This window comes from Diadema setosum, chromosome 20, assembly GCF_964275005.1.
Source record: "Diadema setosum chromosome 20, eeDiaSeto1, whole genome shotgun sequence".
NCBI lineage: Eukaryota > Metazoa > Echinodermata > Echinoidea > Diadematoida > Diadematidae > Diadema > Diadema setosum.
Genome location: NC_092704.1, coordinates 13,398,172 through 13,420,798, shown reverse-complemented (window position 1 = coordinate 13,420,798; position 22,627 = coordinate 13,398,172). Strand labels below are relative to the sequence as shown.

Below are 22,627 nucleotides of genomic sequence, written 5' to 3'. Positions count from 1 at the left end.
TTTCCTATCATCATTAATTCCCCTATATGAATAATAAACTATCCTCATTGAACCTCACCATTGCCATTGCATCATCACTATTACCACCAGTAGGTACCTATGCGCATGCGCAGAAGCAAGATGAAGTCCCGCACTGTGCTTGTACCACGTTTACTATCATATAATATATTTTGGAGGGGGGGGGGGGTAGTGGGGGAGGAAGGACTTGTATATATCTTATTCCCCCTTTTTTATTTTTTTTTTTCTGTTTCCTGCTGACGATTCTCACAACCTTCGAGAACCAGTTGCCACGATTGACAGCGTGGATCAGATGCAGTTTACGCACTCGGCGGAACTCAACATTCGTACCTTTCTAGCAACTGAATTATTCGCTGCTGCCAGAAGGGAACGCAAGATTGTATCATTTCCACCAATCGTCACTATTTTTATTTCTGTGAAGATTCTGGTTGTCAGAATGTAACTTGTGCAAATACAAGTCTGCTTTCTTCACCTTTTTTTAACCTAGCTCGACACAAATGTTTATTTTCAAAGTTAGAAATATTGCGCAGTATACAAACAAAATAATAACTGTTGGCTGAAAGCGGTATATACGGTCGTGGTTTCGCAAATACATTGATCATTGGCTCTGTAACGGTCCAAACGTACGTTCACTGCAATGTAAGTTAGAGTTTCATTGTAATTGGGAGAAAAAGAAAAGAAACTCGAACGAAACTCAAACAAATAATTGGAAAAGCTGTGAATTCGCGGCTGAGTATTTGATGTCAGATACATTTATTAGATACACTTATCCTGATCTGCAGACTGTGTTAATGTTCGATTCGGCAAAGTCAATTAAGTGAATCATTCTCAATGAAAATTTCGCTATATATCATGATCTTGATGTTGATTGAAACAGCATGCAGTGCGGAGAAATGAATGAGATTTGATCGAGGAATACGCTTCCATCGGCTGTTGCAGCACACTACTGTGACCTGCTCCGCCCATGCACAAGAAACCATGCGGCATAATACCTCGTTGACATAGAGCGACAGTCACAATTTACACGCGTGAAGGCAGATGGTGATAACTGAGTAAATTGTTGATTTCTTGATCAGATTTGGGATCAACTGAATTGTCGACCGTAAGAAAATTGACGGTGATTGGCCTGTGGTGAATATTATTATGACAATCTAGGCAAGCTTGTCAAGCCCATGCATAATACACAGTGTCTAAACAGGTATATAACTCTTATGACCACAACATCTGACAAGACTTTGTGCAAACTACCTGTAGCTTAACGCTCCCAGCCGTTGGCGTGTGGCTGTGAAAGCAGATAATCTGGTGCGTCATTAGCGTCACCAGCCATGGCGGCGTACACGTTTTATATCGTCCTGCGTTTCGTCACCCTCGCCATCGGCGTCATCATCAACGGTCTCACCCTCGTCCTCATCCTGCACAACGAGAAGTTGCGTGACCAGCGAAACGTCTTCACCTTCAACCTGGCACTGGCAGACTTCACGGCGGCGACGTGCGAGATATTCATTGCCACTTTGGTGAGAAGAAACGCAAAATACAGTTGAAGCATGCTTGAATGTAAAATCATGTTAATAATTGGATTATTGATTTTATGATATGCACGCCAGAGGCTTCATTAGCCCATGAGCAGTCAGTACTAGTATCACGAACATAGTAAATGTCACTTGTAGAATTGAGCATCATTTCGAAACGTTGGTAAAATAATTTGTTTATTCACTAATTATAATTTGAGGAGATAAATTATATGAAGAGTTTGTTTGCAAAAACCGATAAGTCCATATTTGTCAAATGGAGATATTTGCGATTAAGGGTCAAGAAAAATAAAGAGAATAATAAGAAAATTTTTGCTTCTTTTGACCAGAACTTCAAAAATATACCTTTATATGTAGTGACCAATATATCATTTAAAAGGTATTATTTTGTACTTTATGACAGAGACCATACTTCAAAATCTTCAAAAATGGACTTACCGGTTTTTGCAAACAAACTCTTCATATATTCATATTGGTACACTAGCATACAGATATGATATACATAAGTACTAGTATGCATTTTAATGAAGTATATTCTAATTTTGGTAGATTTTGTTTTTATATCTCTATGTTTTGCTTACATATTCAAAATATACGTGTACGTCAAACATAATCTATTCCATTGATTGGTTTTATATTACTTATGCCTGGTTCCATTGATAGTTATCTGATGAAGATATGAAATTTGTTTTTGCAGTGAGAGACAAACGTGGGAAGACAAGGTCGTATTTTAAATGTCACCTATACACCCACATGAAATATGCAGGATGCAGATAACATGCTACCTATTACTGTGGAATAACAGAAGGATTGGCACGAATGAGATATAAGCACTATAATAGGCTGCTGTTCAATGTATCATTATAATACTTAACGTAAGATATTGAGAATACTAGTAGGTACATGCATACTTATTACTTTGCGAAAAAATGTGTGACATATTGTGGGAGCATTTGAATGTTCTTTGCAGAAAAATATAGCGCCACATTTCTAGTGTTGTTCATCATCAGTATCATCATCATCATCGTCACCATTATATGTTTTGAATATATTGCTTATAATTATATCTATCTCCAGATAGATAGACAGATATTATAGCCGCTGTTCTCGTGCAAAGGAAAGCAGCAATGTGATATCGATTGTCCGTAATTTCTTTCGTTTTCATGGAAAATGTCGAGAGACGAGTCGCAGAATCAGGAAGAAAACGCCACAGGACTGAAAGAGACATCACAGCGTTATGCAGTGAATCTTCGAATACAGTCCTAAACCAAACACTGAATCAGTGTCTTTTATAGAAGCATTCAAAATATGCAGTGACTTTTCGAAGTGACGGACTGAAGTATCCACTCAAACATGCCTGAACAACCTTACTCTAATGTACATGCACTTTCATTGTTTTGACATTCTCACATAAATGCCCACAATACACACAGGGAGATGACTGTGACCACTTTTTTGTGTTTCGAGTTGATGTCACAAACAGATATACGAATATATATGGGCTTCGCGGCAGAGGATCTGTAGGTCGCATCAAGGAGGTACAAGAGAATGGAGTCACAACCGTCTCATTTCCTTTGCTAGATGTTCGAAGCCGCCGCTCAAAAATATTTGAAGCATGTGCCAAACAGGATCTGCCGCGCAGATAGGAAGACAATAATTGACTCGTGTCTCATTGCATAATCACCAGCCACTTTCAAAGAAAGATATGTCTTTTTGATGGTAATTACTTTTCGCTATCCCTTCTTATTAAAGGTACGTGGTACAGACACGAGGATGCGCGAAGAGAAATTGAGCAAAAAATGCTGAAATAAAGATGAAAATTACTCGACTGGGCATACCCGGGCACTAATCCGATATATATATATATATATATATATATATATATATATATATATATATATATATATATATATATATTAGTTTCATTTGTGGAAATTAAGCTTTCCAGGATGGTATTTTTTCTTTATATTTTCACATGCTACAGCTCTGATCTGCACTTCTGCACAAATTTCTGGACGGGATTGACTTTTGTTTGACATGCTTTATCATTAAGTGAAATTTCATTTCATTTAATAAATAGATAAGCAAAATATGAACAACATTATGATAACATTCAAAATAATCTTCAGATTGCTCAGCAAGACGGCGGCGTCGAGCATCGATCATCAAAGGCACAAATGCACCTGTGAAATTCTTTTGTACATCAATAAAAATCTGACAACTGTTTGAATAAGCCAGTTGGAACTCCATGTGTAAAACCTCCTTGGTCGCATTTAACGTCACGTTTTGCTTTTTAGTATAGGTTTCATCGTATTTCTCTATAGCATTATTTTACATTGATTGAAAATGACACATCGACCGCTATGTACTATGCTTCTATTTTTTGTGTATTTATCCAGGCGGAACATTCTGTATTATCATATCTTGTAATATCTTATTTATTTTTCATCGGGAAATACGAAAATATAATTGAAAGTGAAAATTAAAATTTAAGGTCACGCGTCTTAGATTATGAATGTTAGAGGAAAATACAAGGATGAAAGGGGGAATAGCTGGTATTCAATTCTGAAACTCCTTCAATCATCGTGTTCATTGCCTATCACTGCTCAATCACACTTTTGATTCGACAGTTATTCATTTGTTTGTGTTTGTGTGTGTACTGGAGTATGTCTCTCGATCTGTATGTGAATGAGTGTTGGTGTGTGTGTGAGTGTCTAATTTTGACAAGAAATGACTTCTTCAATGAAAAATTCACTTTCTGCCAAATGAAGGATGCCTCTACTCTTTCCTCTCTGTCGCATTCTTGCATTGCATTTTTTGTTTGTTTGTTTGTTTGTTTGTTTGTTTGTTTGTTTGTTTGTTTTTATGCATGTCTGCGGGGATAAATATTATACATTCCGTCATCCTAGTACCTGGCTATTTTGTTTTCTGCATTCATGAGGTTATTGCACCATAGGCCCGCTTTAGTTCATTGTGTTTCCATAACTACCAGATTCGAAAGAGAGTATAGCTCAGTTAAGGTAGACATTCACTTTGGTACATGCCCGATATTGGAAGGGGAAAATATTTGTCCGTGACAGATGATACCTTTAACTCTTTATGTGCCACGTTCGCACGTCCGACTCAGTCGACGACGTGCCAACTTCGCATATTCTGCTCAAACGCACTAATCCGCCTAATCCGATCGATGAACCGCCAAATGCAGCAGTACAATGAAAGCGTTTCTCACACTTCCGTTATTCTCGCATGTAGCTTGCATTTCATGTAGTGATTGACTATCAACATGTGTTCTCTACTGGATTTGAGAGTAATTTCTAAGTTTCTGTCATTGTTTTGTCTGCAAAAGCCATGACTTTTCAGTAATGTAACTACTGGTCATGTGAAAGAAAAACAATGATAAATTTGTCATACAATATACATCAAAGAACAGCTTGGCATTTTCTCTGCAACTTTCCTCACTATTTGCCCCAGCCAAACAGAAATCTAAAGAAGTTACATAGACTTGAATAACAGAACTTTTTCTCAAAGCATGAAACCGTTAGCGTCTCAGAATAATGTATAATAATGTATAATATAATGTACAATGTATAATAAGGGGGTTCCCACCATGGCACACGAAGAGTTAAGTTCAGTGTTATTCTATTTTTGTTTGTTTGTTTTACTAACCGCATGTGGCATGCATTTATAATTCGAAGTAAAAGGGTTGAGTTAGAACAGATGTTTGAAGTACGGTGGTCATCCTCACACGAAACGTGACATTCCAGGTTCAAAGCCTGCCTGGTGCATTTTGAGTAAGATGTTTTTACCCACGATGCAAGCTCCTTTAATCCCAGAGGTAAATGATATTGTTACATGTTGATGATAGGTAATGTTAAAGGTATAGCGAGAGCATTGTATTTGATATAACGCTAAAGACTGATTCTTCCCCAGTTACAAACTGAATATGATTGGCTTTTGGAGTAGGTCCTATAGTCAAACCTGTCCGAAGCGGGATATGTGTATCATACATTGTCATCATATCCATTGGGAGTCACTGTGAGTGTGTAATGTTTACATGGCAAAATACTAAAGAATTGTATCTTTCATAATCTGTTCTAGCAACCAGTTCCCTAGTCCAGTTAACACTTAAATAGGTTTTGCAAATATACAAGTACACAAGCGGACATTTTATAGTAAGTTACTATTTGTCTTCTTTTTCTATCAAAACTATGTCGCGCATTTCTGCAACTGCTATATCGGGATGCAAGAGGTTTTGGCATATAGCATACCAAGGCCCTATTTTATGAAGTTAAAATTGATCATATAGTTGATTTCAACTGTTAGTCTATGGCAGCTTGTGTGGTAAGGAAATCTAAAATCGATTTCATCTTTTGATAAAACGGGGCCCAGACCTATATTCAATAATACAACAGTCTCGAAACAGGGTGTGCAGAGGTATTATGGGATGTAGAGATGGAGTTTGTTATGATATCCATGTGAAAAAAGTATAATAAAAAAAAAAGAAACACTCTAGACTTTGCTCATTTGATAATGAAGAAAGTGTGTTGTTCTACCAGAATAAACTCCTTTCAGCTTAGCATGCCCGCGTATATGATGCTGATCGAGACTCTTTTCACTAATTAAACGCGACACTCTTGTAAAGTTGATGATTATCAGAATTATGTACCCCAAAAAGTTTAAGACTTTTTTTAGATATTCTCTAGCCATTGTCAAAGAACTGATTTAAAAAAAAAATGGCGAATTAAAGGGATGTCAGAGAGATGTAGTCTCTCTTATAATTTCTTTGGATTATTTGAAATTTTCTTTCGTTTTTGTTGTCTGTTTTACAATGTTTTCTTATATTTTACAGAACAATCCAAGTCAGAATGCTATAGGACAAATACGAAAAAATGAAAATCTCGTAGTTTTGAGGTCTTGATAAATAAAGAGAAAAAAAAGAATTCAAAAAAAATGCTACAGCAAGAAGCAGGTTCTTTGAAAAGATTTTTTTAGATCATACGGATAATTGTATCAAAGCCCAGGGCAATTTTATTCCTAGACCTTGATGTGCATCGTCACCATTGATGACATCTGAGATACATTTTTTTTTCAGATTTAAACATAATAATTTTGCGCTCTTCGCATCACCAATTTTCCAAGTAATATGAAACATGGACACCAAATCGTATTTTAGGGGGAGCTCTTGATTTTGTTCTTTTGTCCGTAATAACTAGGTCACCCCATTTTCTGGCGTCAGAAAAGTTCCATATAGTGTATGAATAGTTGGTATCACACGCAATAGAATATTGTTCTTTTCAAAGAATATACTACACATTTGCTTTACTTGATCTTTATACAGAAGGTCACATCTAAGAGGATCTCAATCTTTTTAAACCGTAAACATGGACTGATATGAAATTGGACCTGACCTGAACGTGCACGGCTTCTCACGCTGAGTGTATTATGAGGAAGAATCATAAGGTTTCAGACGAATAATTATAGGTTTGCCCTCTTTAATCTTCATGATTTCAGCCTTCTGCCTTCTTCAAGATCTACCAAGAGAACGTGATTGTCTAAATGGCATGATATGCCATAACATTTGTGCAATGTCATACAGTGCAATCAACGCTTTTTGGAAAACATTGAGATGATATTATATTAGTAACAACTCTCCTAAAATATTAGTATTTGCACATAGTAACATAATACACCATCACCTATGTGTTATGATTCACCTTTAGATTGACTGTGGACACCACTATAATGTTTTGTTCTTGACTATGAGCGTAATTTTTGTTGTAATAAAAAAAAATGTAATATGATTTTTGTCAATATCTATTGAGATAAGTGTGTCTGCTGCATTCCGAGCGTATGATGAACAACAGCTATAAGATGATCCCGCATCATTATTTTAACACTTCTGTCAACAGACCATGAGTTTGTACATCGAACATCAGTTCACGTAGCTATGATAGAAGGCGACCCAGATCAGCACAACGAATTTATGCCCCAGGTAGCTTCACACACAACCATTATCCTACTTATATTACATATATACCTGATCCAAAACTGAAGTTCAGTTTCAGAAGTTTATCGGATACGTTCCACTTACTATAATCATTTTATTATTCAGCATTCGATATGTTGACTTCTATAACATCACATCAGAAACATACAATAAGTACATTGTACATGACCTGGATATTGTAATCATAAATAAGGTGCAAATTATGTTCACTGTAACGTGGAAGTACGATACAGGATATTTGAATTTATTTTTGTAGGATGCACAACATGTTCTGATTACAAGGTGACTTAAGAGTATATTTTGTGTTGAAGTATCATATTGATTTGCGTATTTCGGAGGATTTATTACTGATAATACATTATTTCAATATTTCCCAAAATTATTATTATAGTACTGTATAATATCACACTTGTATTGCGGCTCATATCAAGTAGGCTATCATTGTATTAAAGATTATGGGCATAATATTAAAGATTAAACATTTCAGGGCAACGTCCGTTTGAAACCTATATGATTTCCTCTACATAATTATCATATTCATTAAATGTATAATTATACTAGTACCAGGGCTGGCGGAATCGGGGAGGGAAGGGGTGCCCCCCCCCCTTGACTTTAAGAGACCGATAGAGTTGTGTGTTGTTGTTGTTTTTTTTTTCGTTAGATATTGTATCACATGAGTATTGTACCTTGTCTTCACTTATGTAGTCAGTTTTGGGGAGTCATCCCACAAGACCGACACCCACGAGTCATACAGCCCACGAGTTCGGCATGGATAACAGGTCCATGAGTAATATAGCTCTCGAGTCATACAGCCCATGAGTTCGACGCTAGGCAAATATAGCCCATTAGTTCGACACTAGGTAAAAAACAGCCCACGAGTTCGACAGATACAACGCGGGGTTTAATGTGTCGGTCTCATGGTCCTTGTTAGCTTAGTGTCGAACTCATGAACTGTATGACTTGTGAGCTGTTTAATTCATGGGCTGTGTGACTTGTGAGCTGTATGACTCTTGGGCTGTATGACTCGTGGGTGTCAGTCTCGTGACGTGAACTCAGTTTTTGTCCTGTTGTCTATGAATCAAGTTGTGTATTCATTGTTGTTGTTGCTTTTTTTTTTGGGGGGGGGGAGGGTGTTCGAAAAAAGAAAAAAAAATCAAACAGTAAACCAAACCAATCTGAAGGTGAAAGATTTGTCAATCCCAACCACGATGGCCTTGAGAGTGACATAGTTATGCAGATTGGAAGTCATGATAATAACCCTCCAACACCCTGTAATAACCTTTACGCAAAGTTAATATCTTCACAAGATTTCCACATGCATTTTTGTGGTAAAAAGAATTGATTATGCCATTTTCCTGACACTTTCCACTATGAACATCAGAAAATAAGATCTTGTGTGTCTTTAACAAAGTGTGAATGAAAAAAAAAACCCAATATCAGAATGTCGGGGGAGGGGGGCACGTAAAAATTCCGGTTTCGTTTGGCTATATGGAATTAGTAAGTTGTCTGTTTGCCTGTTTGTTTTCATAATATTTTCTTGCATTGCATGATGCCAATCATACTGTATGATGACAACCTTGCCAGTACTTAGAGTTTATTTCTGCAATATTGGTTGAAGGAGAGTGTCTCAGCATGCATACCTACAAAAGAGCTTATTAGTCTGTACAGCTATTCACGTCTGACGACCCTTGTCGAAATAATCCGCCTGGCTTAGCTTGACGGATGATGGCGGGAAAGATGAGGACAATGAGTGCGGATAACATCAAAGTGACCCCTCTCTTTCCTACAACCCCCCCCCCCCCACACACACACACACACTATCTTTCTCTTTCTTGCTTGCTTTCTTTTCTCTTTTCTTCTTCAACATCTCTCTTTGTTTGTTTGTTTTTTCTCTCTCTTTCACTGAGAGAGTCGCAGAAAAAACAAGGAAAAGTAGAAATTACGCGGTGCGTAAGTCCCCGCCGGAAGTAGCATTTTGTAGCAAAATGTACGATATAGGCAAAAATCAAGGTCAAAGGTCAAAGAAGTCAAAGGTCAAAATTTTGTGTAGAAGTTTTGAAGCCCTCATCTAGTGCCATCACATAAAGCAAACGGAATCGTAATCGGGCTAGAAATGGCGAAGGAGTAGCATTTTGTAGCAAAATGTACAATACAGGTCAAAAAATCAAGGTCAAAGGTCAAAGAAGTCAAAGGTCAAAATTCTGTGTAGAAGTTTTGAAGCCCTCAACTAGTTTGCCATCACATAAAGCAAACGGAATCGAAATCGGGCTAGAAATGGCAAAGGAGTAGCATTTTGTAGCAAAATGTACAATACAGGTCAAAAAATCAAGGTCAAAGGTCAAATTTCTGTGTAGAAGTTTTGAAGCCCTAAACTAGTGCCATCACATAAGGCAAACGGAATCGAAATCGGGTTAGAAATGACGAAGGAGTAACATAATGTACAATATAGGTCAAAGGTCAAGGTCAAAGGTCACAACTGAAATTCTGTGTAGGAGTTTCAAAGCTCCCATGTAGTGCTATCATATAAAGCAAACAGAATCAAAATTGGCTCATAAATGACAGAGAAGTAGCAAATTGAAGATTTTGATCACACACGGACGCACACACGGACACACGGACACACGGACGCACGGACACACGGACACACACACGTACGGAGCCCGTTTCATAGTCCCCTGCTCGAACTCGTTCGGCGAGGACAAAAAACAATCAAATTTTCATTAACTCAGCAAGATTCAGTTGAATAGCTTTTATCGTTCATTAGAGGGACACTCTCATTCATTCAACCCTGCATGCGGCACTGGCTGGTATACACAAACCTCTCTCTCCGTAAAGAAAGGGAAAAGAATAAAAGAAATAATGTCGCCATCTCTTTTGTGAACTTATCCAATCCTTAATACTTTCTTCTGTTGCTTTATTTTTCCTTCATCCGTTGTTTCCCCCATTATTGTCGCTGTCGTTTGTTTCGGGTGCAGACACTCACGAATCATACAACCCACGAGTCATACAGCCCACGAGTCATACAGCCCATGAATCATACAGCCCATGAGATAAGTGAACAAGGCCCACGATACCAACATACTATTCTAATAAGCCCTGTGTTTTATCTGTCCAACTCCCTTTGTTTGGTCCATACATGACACGTCAATAAACGTGAAGTCAAATCATTAATCGAGTTTCACGAAAAAAAAAAAAAAGTATTCAAGTGCCAACATACCCCACACCTATCTTCTAACCTGGCTATGATCGCCCCCATTTCTAGAAATGACTTCCTTGATGCTTATCGTTTCGACTAAAGTGCAGTTGAATTTCTGTGTGTTTCGGATAATAATTATTATTAGTTAGACTTGACAGGAACAATGCGAAACAACAACTACAACAACAAAATACCACTGGTCAAACTCAATACTCCTCCAAAACACAAGTAAATGCTCCATTAGTAGTTAAAAAAAATTAGCACAAGTTAAGTTATCAACGGCGTGATCTGCTTTCGAATAGTCACATGAGATCACCTGCCAGTAATTCACAGATCGTATGGACTCCAGGGCAGAACGTTGGCATTGTGTATTCAATAAATTTTCTTATTTTAAAGGCCCATCAGTGTTCATAGAAATGACACATCAATGACGATTAAGGAGATTTGCAGAATGTTGTTTGGAGCAAGTGGTATCAATCATCAGTCCTTTTATCTCCCCCTTCAGATCAAACAGTTTTAACCTCTATAATTGGCAACATGCATGCATGTGATATCTGTGGAGTCAAGATCGTATAGTATATACTGGGACTCAGTGAGTTAATGGGAGTATTTAGTTGTACTAGTATGTTGTTGTATTGTTTCCGGCGTCAGCATAGATTTCGTCTGAATACGCGGCAAAGTGAATACTTCCATTCGAGGGTCACTCCGCGCAAGAGAGAATATTGTAAGTATAGTGACTGTCGAAGCGTATATATATATATATATATATATATATATATATATATATATATATATATTGTTCATTTCAACGTTTTGCTGCCATGGCAACAACTTACACGTAGTTCTATGTAACAGAGAAGGAAGTAAAAAACAACAAAGATACCATGCAAATGTAGAGCGGAGCAAGCAGAAGGCCACCCTTCAGTCTAATCTGACACACTTTTCAAGTTTTTGAAGGCTCGAGACAAACTGCTCTAAAGCGCGCGAAGGAACAAATCCAAGCCCGGATGTATTATTGTCACACTTGGCGCACGAAAGGATGCGAGTGTTACTGATAAAACGAATGAGGCTTACAAAATATATCCTTTCTAGTGGTCTCACTCCCTCTCTATACGTCTCTCATGTTATCCCTTCTTCTGCCTCTCCCAGTCGCTCCCTCAGACACTCTCATTCTTCATCGCTTTCTCTGCCCCCCCCCCCTTCCTCTCTCTGTGAGAAAATGGTAACGCCACGATATTATTTGTTTTTTTTTCAAAGAGTTGCAGTATACCAAGAGCAATGATGGTTGAAAATAGCATTACAACATAATACTTCTTAGGAGGGTGTGGTGAAGTTTTGAGAGATATTCATTTGCAAGAAAGCGGGAAAATAGGACATAATCTATTATGCATAGTCGTTCACAATCGGTTATACTTTGAAAATAGCTGTTACTTTGAGCAGGTGTTTAAGATGTTAGTTGCACAATATGCATGATATGTAGGCATATAGGCCTACTTGCCCACAAGACCCCGTCAGTACGAAAGAATCTACTGATTCATTTGACTATAGGATTATTGGCCGCTATTCACATAAGATAGTCTGTACATTATATGAGAAGGTCGACAGCGTAAATGCACGCGAGATCGTCCTCGTATACAAGCCAACGAACTTTAATCAATAACGAACGCATAATCTATGCTAACACGCTCACGGACAAGGTACATAGGGGCCTACCCGTTTAGTTTGTTGCACTTGTTGATCGTCCATGGATTTGATTCAAACCGTCCTAATGTACTTCATTCAGCAACCTTCGGGTGTGAAATTTGTTACATTATACGCTTACTTTTTTATTCAAATACGTAGCCTTCGTCCAAGTACCTTTCTCTTTAATGATTGCAAGCGAGCAATACGTATACCTCCCAGTATACCTGCAGCGATGAACAATTCCCAGCGATTTGGACATCCGTTAGGTTACCTTTAATTACCGAATTTTCCTACGAGCGTATTGTAGCAAAAATCACAACAAAAGAACAGAGCTTTGCTCAAAGATCTCGTGCATGATACATTAAATTGAGACTGAAGGCCGATGTGCAAAAGTAGCAACCCTATTGGTCGAGGTGCCTGATTTTATTATTCAGTAGGACTGAGCTACTTTTTTCAGGTTTGTGAATAGTAATCACATTCCCAAGCCTGAAAATGTGCTCGGCGTTTATTGACTAACTTTGCTCAAGGGTATCAGTGCCGACGGCTTGAGGGTCTCCGGAAAAGACTAGCAGGTGCTACGTTCTTGGTCTTCATTTCATTTCATTTCATTTCATTTCATTTCATTTCATTTCATTTCATTTCATTTCATTTCATTTCATTTCAATTCATTTTATTTCATTTTCATATCCAAATAATACAAAATGATTGTTACGTTGGATTAACAATTTGTACAAGAAGGTGAGAGTGTCATAAAGCAAATATTGTATAACAAAATACACACACACACCTACAACTAGTTCAAGCACATATGAATCTATACATAATATACAAATAATTTAATCTTCATGAAAACACTTTGAGTTGAAATAACACTAGCGAGTAACGAATATGGAGGGAACTTGCAGAAGAAGCAAAGCTTGTACAATTAGCAAGTTCCCCGAGTAAAAAAACTATTCTAAACTATTGAACACAAGCAGATTTTCGTTGCCATATCATTATGACACTGTAGTATAGGACCATTCTCGGTTCACATGATAATTATAGTGATCTCCAAGAGTAAACAAAACACTTGCAAAGTCTGCATTACAAAGTGTAACATCATAGAGTGCTTTTGACATTTACTCGCTCTACACTCTAATCCATTCGAAGAATTTGATCTACTCGACTAAAGCTCTTTCAATTGCATTTCCATGACTTCGGATATCAGGCCATCAATGGACTAGTTTGGTGGTAGTTTGTTGCTATGGCGAGGCCAAAATGTTTTAACATAGTAGAGGGAAGACACAGTTTCGGTTGAGATGGGGCAACAGGTTTCCAAGGGTTTTATTTTGTGTGTGTGTGTGTGTGTGTGTGTGTGTGTGTGTGTGTGTGTGTGTGTGTGTGTGTGTGGTTTATTCTTGTTTTTGTTTTTGATGATTTTTTTTTTTAGATAATGAGAAACTTCTTAAGAAATATGAAAGAACATGAAATTCTACGGAAATTTAAAGCTTATTTGATGAAAATTGGTTTTGAAATGACTGAGATATCTAAAACAAAGCGATCTTAATTAATGGTGGAAACCACCTTTTATTAGGATCGCTTGGTGTTACTTTGTTTTTAGCAATTTCGAATGAACTTTGACTTCATCTTAGAATATATTGTACGTTCTTTAACATAACGTGAAGTGGTTTCTAAGTATCTTGCAAAAAGTTACAGGCTGAATCTTCACCTCACCCAGTACTATACCAATCCCTTTAGAAAAATTATTTATTTATTTATTATTATATAATTATTTGTATATGAACGTGGCCTCGCCATAGCATGTGAAACATCAAAATATGCCGATCGTATTCACTGCAGTGGGAGTCGGTCCTTTTGAGAACCGTACATAAAAGGCGACATGCGCATAACCCTCACAGGTCCACTACTGCTCAGTGTCAATAAATATCTTTCGAAGAATGGCTTCCTCATAACAATGAGGGGGTTAATGCATCGCCCTTCCGATACCAAACAGCTCCATGCACCGTTCCTATATCGCGCAGGCGTTGAAGACACACAAAAATAAGTGAAATCATTGAGTTTGTATACATAGATATTGTGTTACTGTGTTGTTTGATGTAATGTGATAGACGGAACAATATGTGCCTTTGGTGAGATAACGCAAAGTTTAAAGTTTTATTTTCCGAAGTATAAATGAATTGTTGTTCAAATGAATTGTTGATTCACGTGCCATTAGGCTGAAAAAAGATATATCTCTTCTCTTTTTAAAATTTGTCACCATATTAGTTTAATAGTGTGTTTGTCTTGGATGAAGGTAGGGCTCCTGTGGAGGTTTCATCTGTTTGTACATGTCTGCTTGTTCCTTGAGAAATTGAATCATTTCTATATCATTTATAACAAGTCAAATACGATTGTAAAGTTTATAGATAAGCAAAGACAGTGATCGTATAGATCTTAAAGAGAAAATGAGAAGTGGTGACCCTTTAGATGTTGATTTTTGCTTGCCTTCGAATTCCCACTCACGACTGGTTAGAGCACAATGAAATTAGACAATTAGATACACGTTTCGAATTGAAGAGTTAATTGAATCATTATACACCTAGGTTTGGGAACGGTTTGTGCGTGGACACCGGTAACGAGATATTTTGGGACAGAAAGACGAGTTAAACTATAAATGTTAAAAGGGAAAACCAAGGTCGGAAAAGATCAAATGAAATTGCGGGTCCTATAGTGAGAACACTGTATAGTTGAGGTATGACATCAATATGATTTACAATTAAATTGACTTCGTTCAAACACGCACAAACAATGGATCACCTGAAAGGAGAAAAAATGGAGACTGGTGTTGTTCAAACCTTGGACAAATTGGAAATTACGTTTACCTCTCTTAGTAAAGAAAGAAAGATATATGTGCTTCTGCGAAAATAGGGCACTCGTATTATACGAATTTCTTTAACAGAAAGGAAAGTGTAACTTTCTCCATATATAAATAAAAGAAATGTAAACTCGAGGTGAATTACGTTTCATTAAAGCTTGTTTGCTGTTTCACGTTGTCAAGCTTAATTTGACATCTCCAGAGGAAAGAAAAAAAAAGAAACAACTGACATCGAAGTGTCCACAGTTTGAAAAGAAATATATTGAATTAATGGAAAAATTATTCTTCTCTCGCACTAGCCGTTGCTGCTCATTTTTATCTTCTCCCTTCATCATTTCTATTTCATCTCATTAATTTCCTCCCTTTCGCGCACTTACCAGTAGCGGGTCATTTTATGGATCGAAGGCTAAATCCCGTGTTTATTCTTTCTGTTGCACAGTGCGGATGGGGGGGGGGCACCACGGGGGCGCCCCTTCTTTATTTTTTTTTGTCGTTAAAACAAAATAAAGAAAAAGAAAAAAATTAGATGAAACCCGGAAGTAGCACCAGAAATATTGTTTGCGCCCCTCCCCCCCCCCCCCCTTTACGGAATTCCTGGATCCGCCCCTGTTGCCTGTTCAGACTGTTGTCCAAAGGAGCCAGTGACTTACAAAAATCAAAGTATATATAGCTAGACAGCCGCATAAAACAATTCATGTACATATATCATGTGAACATAAACGCATTAATCAGAATATCAATACCATACAAGATGCTGGTACAGACCGAGATATTCACGCGCAGCCAAGAATTAATGCAGAAATGTTTGAAGAGGACATGCAAAAGAAGCCCACCCGGACTAATGCATTAATGTACACAGATGTCCACATTTCTGGAGTCAACCAGCGAACTCGACGCTTATGAGTCATACCACCCGCGACCTATAGACATAAAGCAGTTCCATGAGTCATACAACCACAGTTGTCATACAGCTGATTACGAGCTAGACACCAAGTATAGGGCCCTATGTGTAAAACAGGCCCAATAGGTAGACACTAAAAGAGGCCCAATAGCTAACGCCAAGCATGCTAAGTAAAACAGGTCCCTGAGCTACGCACATTACAGGCAAATAAGGCCTATGAGGTGGACACCAGGCAAATAAGGCCCACGAGCTTGACACTAGGCAAAAAAGGTCCACCAGCTCGACGCTACATACATTAAGCCCCGTGATGTGATATAGAGCTCGTTGGCCTCTTTGCATATTAATTTCGAATCGTTGGCATTGTTTGTCTGGTGTCTAGCTCATACGGGCCTTATTTACCTATATAGTATCCTGTAGCTCGTCGACCCAATAGGCCTATAATTAGTAGCTACTGTAGGCCCATTTTGGTGTCTAGCTTTTGTTCTGTGTGACTCGTGGGCTAAATGATTCGTGGGTGTCGAGCTCGTGACGTACATCCACATTTCAATACACATCATTGAGGGTATTAGTAAGAATTACCCACACCACAAGGTACCTTTGAATTGGAACAGTCTAACTTGATTGTCTAACCAAGCCCGCAGGCGATGGCCTACATAAGGCGTTTTGACTGTTTCTGAAGATGATTCGTGAATGATTATAGAGATGCTACCCGAACAAAATTATATGTATTATTTGTTTTATGAAATGATGAGGCAGATTCCTGTCGTCGAAAGAACATTTTCAAAAATGTAGGCGATTTAAATTTCGCGGCAGCCATTTTTTCGCGTAGGCAACACGATGAAAACACGGCCAGTGATGACGTGAAAGTGCTAAGGACCGGTCATTATTCTAATGATCTGACATAAGCAAATAAATAATTTTACAATTCAGGTTATGTTTGTTTTCCAGCAGTTCCACTATTATGTTGATACCTAATCGTTTTGTAATTTATATGTAAGAACACAATATATACACTCTAAAAAATCCCGGGTCAGAACTGACCCGGAACTGGGTCCGTTGGGGTCACACACCGTTCCGGGTAAAAAATGACTTGGAATTTGGTCATGAAGACCCGGAATGGGGTCACCCTGACCCAATACATGACTCTAGATGGGGTCATATCTGACCCCATTCCTTGTCATTTTTGACCCGGAACGGTGTGTGAACCCAATTTCCGGGTCAGTTCTGACCCGGGATTTTTTAGAGTGAAGATATTTCATGCTCTTTTCCATTGGTGGCTATTTTCGTGTGGTCCAAAATTGTGTTAATCTCTTTATTCTGTTCTTTACTTATTTGGGAATGTCCGTCATGTTTGTAATGTCATGTTGAATAGATTATGATAATGGTTCAAAGTGAATAACTTCGGGTGTGTGCTATCTGTATCTCTGTTTATTACCAGTTGTGAGGTTTGACATCACTATTGACCTTTATTTTTGTGTCTTTGACCAAAGTTGTAAAAGAATTTCCCCACACTTATTAATGGAAGCACTGTTTTCTGAAATGTTAATTCTAGGAGTATATTATTTTTTATTTTTTTTTTTTTTTTTTTACAGACAAATCCTGAACTTTACCCCACCAGTATTCCACCAAAATTCTATTTTGGTTCTTCTAAAATTGCCTATTACAATAATCCCTTTGTCGTGCAAATGTCAGATAATCTTCGTTTTTACAATCATGTAGATACATCTTTTTGTTTTTGACGCACAAACAAAAAAGGGCACGTCTGATTTCACACTTTCAGCAGATAGACAAGCAACACCTTGTCTACTACATCAAGCAAAAGTGTGCATGATGCTTCATTGTTGTGATTGGTAGGCCCTGATATTATGTACTGATTATTTATGTACATGTATGTAAGAATGAATAAATTTATGCATTTGATTGTATGTATATTGGATGCATACATACAATGTATTGCCGATTATGTATTTTTTTTTTTCAGTTTGGAGAAGCCACATAACGCTTTAATATACAACCATTGCCGTCCATCTCCTGTTTTTGAAGTTATTACGCGACTTGAAGGGGGCGTATGAAAACATGAAAGAATGCCAAAAGGACCAAAAAAGGAAGAAAGGAAAAAAAATAATAAATGAGTAAAACCAGAAGGCGTGCCGTCGCAACAAAAGGGATCATTATGTCTATGCTTGAGGTGTTTCAAAGTCTGTTTGAGACGGTATAATTAAGACATGCCTACAATCTCTACTGGCAGTGGCCAAGGGCGTATACGATGATCTGCTTCGCTTGAGGATGAACACACCAAAATTTCGTGAAAGCCGCGTGTTGCCATGACAACTCCCTGAATCCTGAGTGTCTCAATTCAGCAGAGAAGACAAGAATTCCCCCAGTCTAGACAGCTAGAAGACTACTCAGTAACACGTTCTTAAAATGAAAACACAAAAACAGACACACACACACACACACTCATACAAACAAACACAGCCTCGTACTTTCGTTCGAAGATCATAAAAAAAACAAAGTTATCTCTCTATCTCTCTTTTTATCTACCTTTAAAGGTCTACGTATATCTTTCTATACCTATTAGTTTGATTGAGAATCTACCTGCTTGAGCTGTGTTTCTCCCTCTCTCTATCTGAATTATAAGCTTTCATGTTTGACTTTTAAAGTAACATTTGCACTTGCCGCTACTTATTCGTCTGCTGGCCCAGTACAGTTTTTCTTTTGTGTGTGTGTGTGTGTGTGTGTGTGTGTGTGTGTGTGTGTGTGTGTGTGTGTGTGTGAGTGTGTGTGTGTGTGTGTGTTTTAAGGCTGAAAACAATAATATTCTATTGACTCTAAAATATAAAAAATGTGGATGTCTATCATTAGCTCCTACCTTCGCGGACAATAATTATGCAGTAGGCTACCCGTTATGTTCCTTTTGCTTTCTTTCTTTCCTCAGCTCTGATTCTGCACTCAATTCTGCAATTATTTCAAAACATGTGCCAAGACACGAGATCACCACAATTTTTTCCCAGGACCCTAATCTCATTTATCTCCCCCCCCCCCCCCCCATCATCAGAGTCTTCACTTCGCTCGAGTACTCTTTACAGGGTAGATCCTTTTGCCCTCAATTTGAAGGAGGATATCACTGAGGAGGTATTACTACATCTGTAATACTCTACCCAACGATAAGAGAAAGCACCGATTCTTTTAATATGCCATGCATACTCCACACGGGCATTGGCATCAAGCCCGCATAAAAGACATCCACAAGTACTTTTTAGCAATCTAAGAGCTCAGTGACACAGGTTGAAAGGATTAGGGTCTGCCAGAGAGTGCGGGCTTCAACCTTGCCCGGGGCTTTTAATCCGTTGACACGATGTATTAGTCTCCTCGTCTTTTTTTTTCTAAACGAAATGAATATTTTATGGATATACGTGGTATTGCTGGGATAACCCTTTGCCAATTCACTTATTCTTAATAATTTATGTGTATGTTTGAAATAAAAAGTACAAAATTACAATATTACCAATGACTCAATAGATGACAAGTTGGCTATTCTGCTTTGTATACACTAAAGTTATGGCTTCAAAGCAGAATGATAGGTAGCTATAATACTAGTTCATGCTTCTATGCCAAATATTGTCACTTCCACCTAAATAATGGTCCAAATTAATTTCACGAACGTGAAGAGCCTTGGACAATGATTTTGAACCTCGAGACTTGTTCATGTTTGTTTGTTTGCTTGTTTGTTGTTTGTTTGGTTCGTTTGTTTGTTAGTTTTTTTCTTTTTGTATTGTTTTTGTTTTTGTTCTGTTTGTTTGTGGGTTGTTTTTTTGTTTTTTTTTTTGCTTTTTGCTTTTTGCTTTTTTGTGTCAACGGATGGTCGGTTTAATTTTCCCACCAAACGACAATCCCATCTAAGCGAGTTGTCGTCCGTATCATAATATTCGGCGATTCCTGCTTTCACTCATATCCTTCTGCCCATCCTGCAGCCATTCAAGCCCGTGGTCATCGCACTCAAGCTCATCTTTCACTGCGCCCTCCTCGTCTCCGTGCTCAGCGTCCTCGCCGTGGCCTGCTTCCGCTTCATCGCCATCTCCGTCGACCCGTTCGGCCACCGCATGATCCTCACCACTCGGCGATGCATCGCCGGCAGCGCCCTCATGTGGTTGCTTCTGGTCGGTCCGCTCATGATCATCAAGTATGCCACGGACGCCTACAGCACCGTTCTCCTACTCATCAATCCGATCATCATGTTCTCCAGTTTGGCCATCACCGCCATGTGTTACGTCATGACGTATCGTGACATCTCGTCGGCAGGCTCGGGCGAGGCCGGTATTGGCGGCACCGAACAGCTCAAGGGCCGCCAAAGGGAGAACAGGAAGGTATACTATAGGCCTACATTTGCAGTTGTTGTTTTCTGGAAAAAAAAGGCAAGCACCGCATGACGCTACAACGCCATTCGTTATGTCGTCGGCGTTGTTGTTGTTGTTGTTGTTGTTGTTGTTGTCGTTGTTGTTGTTGTTGTTGTTGTTGTTGTGTTTGCTGGGAAAAAAAAAGACAATAGCGCATGATGGCAATGGCAATGTCATTCCTTGTGTGTTTCAATTTCAAATGACCAAAATTCGCGGATACCAGGTAAAATCCTATAGTAGCTTTTCTTTTTGTATAACAGACTGTCTTGATCTATAAAGCCATTTTAACAGAAACTCTAATGCCTGATTTCTCAGTTAACATCATTACACTTTGTAGATTTTTATTTGTATTTGTATGACGTCATAATGTAGTCAACATAAGTTGGCAAAATATTGCAGTTCCTAAGGTACCTACTTCCTCCAGAAAACTATGAAATAAGTTAATGACAATCTATTGCCATACCCCACATCTTTCGTAATGATGGATCTGTCATTTTTCACATTACACTACACGGTGTTGTTTTCTCTCTGTTTAAGGTAATGGGTTTATGATATCTGTCATATACTGAAGTTCAACTATAAAATTCCGTTCTAAAACACTCTTATATTGTACATAATATTATCATTGAAGACTGTCATAAACGGTTTCTAATGGAAATCTAAAGAGTGACAAATAGCCTCGTATGAATTCCACTCCAATTTTCTGAATTGGAATTCTGAGAGGAAAGGTTTCAGGGAGTGTTGATTGCAACAACAAAAAAAAAAATGTTTGTAAAAGAGAATATTCTTTCCATAGTTAAGTAACTTCCGATTTGACTCTCCCGTAATCCACACAAATTCTCGTGTTTCCTTGCCCTCACATCCAAGGTTCTTCGTACCTTTGTTGTCATCACTTTGACAAGCTGCGTGTGCTGGATCGTGCACTGTTTCCACGACATCCTCCAGATCTACTCCATCTGGTACGACAACATCGACGCCGTCAGCAACATCCTCGTCGCCGTCAACTTCGTCCTCGATCCCGTCATCTACTGGTGGCGGCTGGACGAGTTCCGCGCCGTTCTCGTCAAGGCCGTACGTCGCACGGGCATTGGACGTCGGATCCGAAAGATGCGGGGCCGTGTCGGGGACTCTAGCAGCGGTAGCAGCGTCACTGACTCCGAGAAGGTATTCAGCGTCTCCGAGAAATACAATACCGTGATGACATCCGCCCTGGAAGTCTCAGACGCCTGATTTTGAATGAAAGAAGAAAAAAATTCTTTTTTTTTTTTTTCAACCACGTAGATGTGTATGGCCCATTTCCACAATAACGTCTGAAAAAAAATGCTTACGTATTGATTTTCGGATTTTGATATAGGCCTACTCCTCAGTTTCTATAGATTCTGATTTTCCACAAATTGATAACAAATACAACTAATTGGTAAGAAAGCAGGCCCACCAATAAAAAGATGGGCTTTTAATACCGGATGCGGTAGAAAATTCCTAAAGGTATGTCATCTTTGCTCATTTTGAGACATTGAAATTCGAAGTGGATGTAGCTTGGATAATTATAAACAAACCTTGATTTCATTATCCGCTGTATATAAACGATTTAAAGATGTCATTAAAGTATGAAGATAATCACAGTCAATAAATAATAGAGTGGATGTCAATCCACATCATCGGGTGCACGTCACGAGACCGACACCCACGAGTCATGCAGCCCACGAGTCATACAGCCCACGAGTCATACAGCTCACGACTCATACAGCCCATGAGTTATACGGCTCACGAGTCATACAGCCCATTAGTTCGACACTGTATAAGCTATGCCAAGGCCCACGAGACCGACACATTAAACCCCGTGTTGTATCTGTCAAACTCGTGGGCTGTTTTCATCTAGTGTCGAACTCATTGGCCTCATTTGCCTAATGTTGAACTCATGGGTTGTATGACTCGTGAGCTGTATGGCTCATGGACTCCTGTTTTCAGAGTCGAACTCGTGGGCTATATGACTCGTGGGTGTCGATCTAATGGGATGACCCCCGCCAATCGTTGTGTCCTGT

General features: G+C 38.5%; 1 protein-coding gene across 1 annotated transcript; it reads left to right on the top strand.

Annotated features, from left to right (window-relative positions):
• The first annotated feature begins 1,343 nt into the window (after nt 1–1,343).
• Nucleotides 1,344–21,815, top strand: LOC140243429 (uncharacterized). Its single transcript, XM_072323107.1, has 3 exons — nt 1,344–1,532; nt 20,163–20,555; nt 21,453–21,815. The coding sequence occupies exons 1-3, from the start codon at nt 1,344–1,346 to the stop codon at nt 21,813–21,815; spliced, it is 945 nt and encodes a 314-aa protein (XP_072179208.1).
• Nucleotides 21,816–22,627: the final 812 nt, after the last annotated feature.

Coding starts and splice junctions, on each gene's coding strand:
- LOC140243429 (XM_072323107.1), top strand. CDS start 1,344: ATGGCGGCGTACACGTTTTATATCGTCCTGCGTTTCGTCACCCTCGCC. Junction 1,533..20,162: donor AGATATTCATTGCCACTTTG/GTGAGAAGAAAC, acceptor CCCATCCTGCAG/CCATTCAAGCCCGTGGTCAT. Junction 20,556..21,452: donor GCCAAAGGGAGAACAGGAAG/GTATACTATAGG, acceptor CTCACATCCAAG/GTTCTTCGTACCTTTGTTGT.